Source organism: Microtus ochrogaster, linkage group LG2 (assembly GCF_000317375.1).
Source record: "Microtus ochrogaster isolate Prairie Vole_2 linkage group LG2, MicOch1.0, whole genome shotgun sequence".
Taxonomy (NCBI): Eukaryota; Metazoa; Chordata; class Mammalia; order Rodentia; family Cricetidae; genus Microtus; species Microtus ochrogaster.
The window spans coordinates 22,789,874-22,798,546 of NC_022028.1; the positions used below are offsets into that span (position 1 = coordinate 22,789,874).

At 46.0% G+C, this 8,673-nt stretch overlaps 1 protein-coding gene across 6 annotated transcripts in view; it reads right to left on the bottom strand.

Annotated features, from left to right (window-relative positions):
- Window positions 1-8,673, bottom strand: part of Kiaa1211l (KIAA1211 like) — a 125,212-nt gene that overhangs the window by 37,169 nt on the left and 79,370 nt on the right. For all 6 annotated transcript variants that reach the window (XM_026785772.1, XM_026785774.1, XM_013351087.2 and 3 more), the window contains exon 2: window positions 3,620-3,699. In XM_026785772.1, coding sequence (XP_026641573.1) covers window positions 3,620-3,689 — 70 coding nt within the window. In that variant the 5' untranslated portion in view covers window positions 3,690-3,699. The remainder of the gene's footprint in view (window positions 1-3,619; window positions 3,700-8,673) is intronic.

Sequence of the window (8,673 nt, forward strand, 5' to 3'; positions counted from 1 at the left end):
TATCACTTAGGTGTGAATGGGTGCTTCAGGCTATCACTTAGGTGTGAATGGGTGCTTCAGGCTATCACTTTGCTCCACCTTTGTCTTTTCCCATCTTGTCAACATTCCACTCTGCATTTTATTCGATTCCCTGTATGATCTTGACCCAATGCAATCTGATCTTGTTCCGAACACTGAAGTTTTACTAATTATATTTTACTTTTAAAAATCCACTTGTTTTAAAATTTGCAATGCCATTTAACATTTAAATTATTTTAAATTATGGCGTCTGTAGAGCAGCAATGATGTCCTCAATCCAGATGCAGACCATCAGTCCATACCATTTCCTCATGCTTCCCATCCTTAACATGCAGCTGTTTATGGGTCTGCTCTTAAGAGTTCTGGGTCAAGTCACAGTGTGCAGATTGGTCACCATACATACCTCACCTTTTGATTCTGACTTTTTCACCTAGAAACTCATTTACATTGTTAGTAGACATCAATAGTGTATTCCTTTTTATTGGTTAGTAATGTTTCATTATATAGATATATTTATTTATTTATTGTTTTTATTTATTTATTATTTTTTTATTTTTTCTGGTTTTTCGAGACAGGGTTTCTCTGTGGCTTTGGAGCCTGTCCTGGAATTAGCTCTGTAGACCAGGCTGGTCTCGAACTCACAGAGATCCACCTGCCTCTGCCTCCCGAGTGCTGGGATTAAAGGCGTGCACCACCATCGCCCGGCTATATGTATTTATTGATTGGCTGATTGGTTGGACAACTTTTGGCAATCACGAATAAAGTCACTTTCAGGTTTTGTGTAAACATAAGTTTTCACTGCCCTTTGATTAATACTTCAGCATAGGGTGTTTGTGTTTAACTATTTCTCTTTGTAACAGCCCTGGCTGTCCTGGAACTTGCTCTGTAGACCAGGCTGGCCTTGAGCTCACAGAGATCCACCTGCCTCTGACTGATGCTGGGATTAAAGGTGTGTGCCACCACTGCCTGGTCTGCCAAATGTCTTTCAAAATATCATTTTGTATTCTACAAGGAACAGCATCATGACCAGTATTTGTCAGGTTTTTTTTTTAAGTTTTAATTTAGTTTAAAGTTACAGTTTTAATTTGTATCACCTAATAAGAACAGATGCTGCCAATTTGTCCATATTCTTAGGTAAACCATCTTTAAAGTACCTGTTCAATTTTAAATTAGACTTGTTTATGATTATAATAATTATTATTATTTTATGTCACATAATTTCAAATGTATGCTATAATTTTTAAAAATATTTATTTATTATGTATACAGTATTCTACCTGCATGTATGCCTGCAGGCCAGGGCACCAGATTTCATTACAGATGGTTGTGAGCCACCATGTGGTTGCTGGGAATTAAACTCAGGACCTCCAGAAGAGCAGCCAGTGTTCTTAACCACTGAGCCATCTCTCCAGCCCATATGCTATATATATATTTTTAAACAGTCTGACTTAAAGTTTTCCCAATCTGTGACTTTTATTTTTATCTTCTTAATAGTGTTTTTGCAGAGAAAAGGTTTTAAATTTTGATGAGTTTCCATTTATAAAATTATCTTTTATGGACGGATGGGTCAAATCTGAGAAATCTGGTCTCACTGTAGGGGAGAAGAATGTCCTCTCCTCCTCTCTGGAAAGGGTTAGAGTCTGATGTCTATAGCACACTTGCAGCTGTTCTGGATCATCTGTGAAGTGCGGATTGCTGATGCCTTTTGCTTTCTTTCTCTCTGTTTCCTTCCTGCTCTCCCTTCTCTTTCCTGTGTCATTGATTGTACTTTATCTTGTGTATATGAATGTTTTGCCTGCACGTATGTAAGTATACCACGTGCATACATCAGATCTCCTAAAACTGGAGTTACGGATGGTTGTGAGTCATCACGCAGCTGCTGGGAATTGAACTCAGGACCTCTGCAAGAGTAACAAATGCTCTTAACTGCTGAGACACCTCTTCAGTCCCTCTTCTCTGGCTTATTTGTTTGTTTGGATGGGGATCTTACTGCATCCCAAGCTGGCTTTGAACTTCCTATGTGGCTACGGATGACCTTCCATCCCCGAAGTTCCAGTCTCTACCTCCCAAGTGCCCTAGTTAGGCAGGGCAGTTGGACAGTCTTTCAAGAAGACAGTGTGTTCTGCACAGGACCCGGGGTGATGCCTGATCTCAGGAGCACTACTCACCCAAGTACAAGGGTCGAGGTTCTCTGGGCTGTCCCACTGAAGGCACAGTTTTACAGGAGGCTGACTTATCTGAGCTCCACATCTACCCCATCTTTGCAGCTCATAGAAGGGAGGCCTTCTCTTAGACGGGTCTCCTCAGGTCCTGCACCTTGCTTTCTCCCACAAGAAAATGAGATTCAACCTTTCAGAGTAAAAGACTAAAGAAAAATGTTCCCACCGATCTCTCAGAGTTATTATTTTCCTTCCAACTCATTTTCTTATCTAGAACTGTCAAAATTTAAAAAAGGAAAAGTTGGTCTGATGACAGCAATTCACTTGTTATTCGAAGAAAAACTACAATACCTAGATTCTCTCATTTTCTAAGACCGATTCCTCATGGGGACCTATGTAGGCCAAACTGGCACCTACTGAAGATATTCATGGGGGGGGGGGAAGCGAAATACTTATATAACAATTTCTTATTTTAAAAAGCACCAATTCAGTGTCCCAATAGCCAGTCTGAATGACCATTTTTTTCCCCACTGAAGGCTAACCTCAAAATACTCTCACCTCGTATTTGGATTTATTTGGTACCTATTGAAATACGAGCAGAAAAAAATGTTTCTAATATGAACTGAACAACCTATCTTCATATACGAAATATATACGAAATCCCAGTGTTCACTGGGGTAAAGTGTCTGCAGGTAGCACTGGGAGTTATTCTTCCTAAGTCAAAGGAGATCACTCGTGGGATTCTGAATTTAAACAAGAGCGGTTGGAGGCCTTTGCCAGCATGAGGGGAGTGAGATGGTGAAAACCCCAGGGAAATGTGCACCGAGGGAGAGCAGTGTTTTTTTTTAATATTGATTTCACAACTGTATCAAGGCATAAATAGCAATCCCATGGCTGGATCAGAAAGCGTTCTGAAGTGATGACTTACAGTGATGGAAGTTGGCTCCGCCGAGGCTAAGATAAAGGCCCCGTAAAAGTCGTAAGAGAAGGGTCAAAGGTTCTCTTGATGTAATTATTTTATCTGGAGGATTAGCTCGTCCTGTGCTTTACAAAACCTCCTACGTATACCTTTGGAAAGTGTTGGGTGATAAATGGATCCATTTAGCCCTGGCACCTTGGCTCTATATGTAGCTGAGCCAGGCCTTGAACTCATGATCCTCCTGCCTCTGACATCAAAGCACAGGTGCTCCGGGGTGAGCCCCTGCTTCTTTGCTCTCAAGTCAAATACACAGGGCCATGCTTACCTCCAAGAAAAGGAAAAGGACATTCAAAGCCCCAGCAAGAGAACAATGCTGCCAAGTGGTGTAAACGGTAGGGAGTCAGCGCAGGGCTGGGGATATCCAAGCACGCTGGAGGACGCCTCTCCACGCAGGAAGCCACAAAACCCGGTTCCCAACAAGCAAACGCAGCCTCTTCCCAGTGCAGGGGAGAGAGGAACTCACCTGTGCCATCCTCCCCAAGGCCTTCAGCAGACTCCCGAAGCTTGACATCCATCACTCTCGTGGAGATCATGTCCGGCTCACTGAAACCAGAAGGAAACCCGTGTTAGAGGACGCGTAGAGCCGAGTGACCCACGAGTGCCGTGATGGTGGGGACAGCTTCTGCCTGTCTATAACTCTGGGAAGTCAGAGCTGAGGGAGGGGAGGACAGTACAGGCCATGCTCACAGCCACACGGGGAGCAACTACAGAAGCGTCCTAGCTACTGATGTCATCAGTTTCACAGAAAACACAACACAGAGGCAGGTCGGAGACTTTCAAGTTCCCCTCAAACTGTGAGAAATTGTTTGTTTTTCCTCTAGCAAGTTTGGAAAATGTAGAGAGTAAAAAACACACTCATGATCCTACCAACTAAAAATAATCATAATGAACATTTTAGCCTTTCCAACCAACCTTCACACAGACGCTTGTTAATCGTGCACACACACAAAGACACTTGACTTCCGACTTTTGTAACATACAACCTGATTAAAATTCTTCCTAAGTATGATCTGAACGGCTACACAATATCTTACTATTAGTTACATTGAGCCTTCTGTTTTTGAACTTGGGGAAAATTCCAAGCGAGTACAGACCTACAGTGAGCTCCACATAAAATTATCCTCCTTCATTGCACCCGACACCCATGCCCGCTAGATCACTTCCAAGTAAGTCATCCGTTACTATTACCATTTCACCCATATGGATTCACCTTCTTCCTAAATAAAAGTACCTGATTTCCTCATCCATAAGTAACAGAAATCAGTGCCACTTAGATCCCTGCCTCCCCTACCCAACCCGAGACAGCACATTCTCCCTTTATGTGCAGCAGACTCTCTCTGGGAAGCTTTTTTTTTAAAAAAACAAACAAACAAAACTAGGAGTGACTATGAATCCTTATACTGAAGAAAGAGAGGTTCAAATGTTTGATTAACCAACTCAGAGTTTGGCTTGCACATACGGTGAAATGGCAAGAGGAACAGAACAAACACATCCAACAGAAGAAGAGAAGCACGCACAGGGCTCTGGGCTGGAGCTGGCACTCAAATTTAAGTGGCCTTTAATATAAATGTTAGCACACTCGTCCCCCTCCAGACTGGTTCTTTTAACCTTCTCATCATCCTCACCAGGTTCTCGCTATGCAGCACTAGCTGGGCTGGAACTTGCTATGTAGACCAGACTGGCTTCGAACTCAGAGATCTGCCTACCTCTTCCCTCCTGTCTTAAAGGGCTTCTATTGCTGTGATAAAACACCATGAACAAAAGCGGAGGAAAGGGTTCATTTCAGTTTATAGTTTTACAACACAGTCCATCCACAAGAGACGTCAGTACAGAAACTCAAACAGGACAGGAATCTGGAGTCAGCTGATGCAGAGGCCATGGAGGAACGCTGCTTACTGGCTTGCTCTCCATGACTTGCTCAGCCTGCTTTCTTATAGGATGCCAGCCCAGGGATGGCACATACTACAACCGAGTTGAACCCCGCCAGACTAATCATCAAACAAGAAAAAGCGGCAAGCTTTGCCACAGGCCAATCTGGTAGGCATGTTTTCTCAAGTGAGGTTCACTTTTCCAAAATGACTCTAGTTTGTGTCAAGTTGACACAAAGCTGTACACTCCCGATGCTGGGATTAAAGGCATGTGCCCCACATCTATTGTTTTTTAAAAGTAAGTGTGTGTGTGTGTGTGTGTGTGTGTGTGTGTGTGTGTGTGTGTGACAGAGAAAGGGCGAGAGAGAGGAGCGGGGAGGTGGAGGGAGCAATCAAGGGCCTGCAGAGGCCAGAAGAGAGTGTTGGGTCCTCTGGAGTTGGAGTTACAGGCTGGTGTGAGCCGTCTGCCGTGGGTGCTGGGAACAGAACGGAGTCTTCGGCAAGAGCAGTATGTGTTCTTAGTTAATTTCATCACTCAGTTCTCTGGCTGATTTCTTAAAGGCTGAAAAGAAAACCCTTTTTTTTTTTTTAAAGCCTAGCTTCTCAATTTGCATGCAGTTTGGCTTCTCGGAAACAGCTGATGTGAACATTAGTTCTATCAAAAGTCTTCTGACGGAACATCGCGCTCCTGCTCTCTCTGCGCATACAGCGAGGCGGAGATGGCAACGGCACTTGCTCACATCGTGGGTTCTGCTCTACTCCTCCTTACCACTGTCTGTGTTCATAGTCAAGGTAACAGATGACGCGACCAAAGAGGCCAGAGGTTGTGACACACCTTCCCACATCCAAAGGCCTCCAAGATGTCAGCATTGTCAGCCATCTCTGAGGTCTGCATGGCCTATTGATCAGTGGTACAACTGGAAGCCGAGGAGTTGCCAGGGGACTTGGGGTGAGAGGCTATGGAGGAAGGACCTTAGGGCAGAGGGGAGCATGAACCTGGTGAGGGTGGGTGGAGTGAACACCGCCTGGGCTGTTGCTGAGGTGGAAAGGTGGAAATGCAGGGGTTTTCCATCCCTCGATCTTGGTATTAACCACAATGACCGCAAACCACACACCGAGAGCAGCATATCACCAATTGTCTCGTGCCGTCCTGGAGAGCTCTGTTTTCCAGCCAGGAGATGAGAACACACGTGACCTTGGCTGGTTTCTCAGCTTGCTTGAAGTACTGAAGAGCGTTCATTCTGAATGCTCACACTGGCTGGGCACTCGAGTGTGCAGGTGCTTCTGAGTCACTGCAGTACGGCCATAGATGAGACCAGCATGGTTCCTGCCTCTCTCAGGTGTTGCCCAGTGAAGGGGAGGGGTGCTGAGATGGTCCCATCTGTGACTCTGAGATGTCCTGGATGGGATGGAGGGAAGCCAGGGAGTTCAAAGTACAGAATCTCCCACTGAGATGGCTCCGCCCACCAAACATCCCTTGTGTCTGGGATCTGGCCAGCATGCCAGGGCCAAGGCTGCCAGGGACTCTGCAACCGAGAAAGGGAGCTTAAGGTTGATGAGATGTGCAGTCTAACTGAGAAGAGACAACTCCTCAGAAACTGCGATGTCACCTCTGGCAGATGAAAAGTGACAATGACAGGGATTACTGAGGGTATGTATGGCTGTATGAGAGAGTATGCATGAGCCCCCATGGGTAGATGTGCAGAGGGCACCTTGATTTTATCCCATCATCCTGGAGCAGCCCAAAGGCTCAGACCTGCTTCTCCCAAATGGAATGATGTCTGTAATACATCCACACAGGGCAGAGGGTCAGGAGCAGGTAGAAACAAGGGGGGAAAAGAAGGGACCTAGTTTCACCTGTGTGGCTTCTTCTAACCCCCCTAGAGGTTAATGAAGAGTACCAGGAGATGCCACAAGAGCCCGCAGACTCAGGAAGACAGCAGTGCCCACTGATGACGGGACTCCATCGGGCAGATCTTAACACCTGTTCAGGTTTAGCGCTCCAGCTCTCTTCCTACCGATAGGAAAGGATGAAGACTTGGATGTTGGGATGTCTTGGGGTTGCACTTGAATTCTAAAACCTACCAGCACAGGGTTCAGGCTCCCCATTTGCAAAAGATAAGCAGGAAGACCTTTAACCCAATGAGACCTGAGTTAATTAATTGCTTTTTCCATCACTGTGGTGAACACCTGTCAAAAGCATCTTATGGAAGGAAGCGTTTATTTCAGTTCATGGTTTGAGAGTAGAGTCCGTCATGGTGGGGAAGCCATGGCAACAGGGGTGTAAGGGAGTGAGTCACAACTGCGCTCAGCCCAGGAAGCAGACAGAGATGAAGGCCGAAACTCAGTCCACTTTTTTTGTCTCTGTTCTGCCTGGGACCTCAGGCCATGGGATGGTGCCACTCACATTCAGCATGGGTCTTCCCTGCTCTGTTAAAACCTACTGTTTTATATTTACTGTTTATGTTTTGAAAACATACTCATAGACCCAGTGTTTCCACGGTGATTCTAAGCCCCATCAGAGATGACAGTGACAAAGAGCCACCACAGGCCCAGAAGCCAGCATACAGCCAGAGCCTGCTGAGCACAGCGGTGGGTACCACAGCTCACTCTTCACCAGGCATTCCCGTCTGTGTACAATCCTGCTCCCAGCATGCACAACTGCTGTGTCTCTAGGCACGTGTCTCAACATGATCTTATGAAACCAAGCAAATGGCTCACTTTGGGGTTACTGCTATCCATCACAGAATAGTGACACCTGGGCTTTCCTAATCCTCACTCAAGCTGCTGCAGGGTAACTGATGGGCAGGTCCATCATCACATCAGGCTGCCCCCGAGTCCACCACAGACTAGACAAATGGAGAAGTGTCTCTATCACAAGAGCATTCGAGGCGGGACATCACGGCTCTAACAATGTTGGACCCTTGTGAGGATTAGGTCCCCGACTCACGTGGAAAGCCACACTAGGGCAAGATGTCCCACAGGAAGACACACTAGCCTCAAGTCACTCTCTACCTAAAGGGCCCACAACAGGCATCTGCACTCCCCAACCCCTGCCCTTGTTTTCCTGACAGCTGTTAGGTCCCGATCAAAGAAAACCTATTCCTTAGGCTAAATTTGGACTTGAAGGGCCTCCTAGGAGTTCTGATTAACTCACAAGGATGCAGGTCTCCTCCAGCCCCCACGGCAGTGCGCAGTACTTAGTGTAATGTGGGCACCCACAGGCTCCAGCGAAGTCCCATTAATGTAGCCCCCCCTTAATGTAGGGGGGCTGCCCTTCTCCTTCTCTCCACTCTGACTGTGACCACAGGCTCCTCCCCAGCTAACAGCTAAGCTCTATCAGGAGCTGCAAATTCAACTAAAAATCCTGTACGTTTGTCCACACAAAGCATACATTTCAATGTGTTCGCTTTAATGTTCCAGTCCGCTAAATTTACCTACCCAGTGGAAAAGTTCTGTGCGTTAGGTGTACAATTACAGACGGAAGTCGTTGCGTTTGCCCTTCAGGTCAGCTCTCACCCTGATGGATTCTTTCATGCCCTCCTGGGCCCTTTACACCACACCCCAAGACTGGCAGCAGGCATTTGTCAGTCTCAGGAGAGGCTAGGTTAAAACAGAACAATAAAGCAACTGCAATCTGGTCTCCATC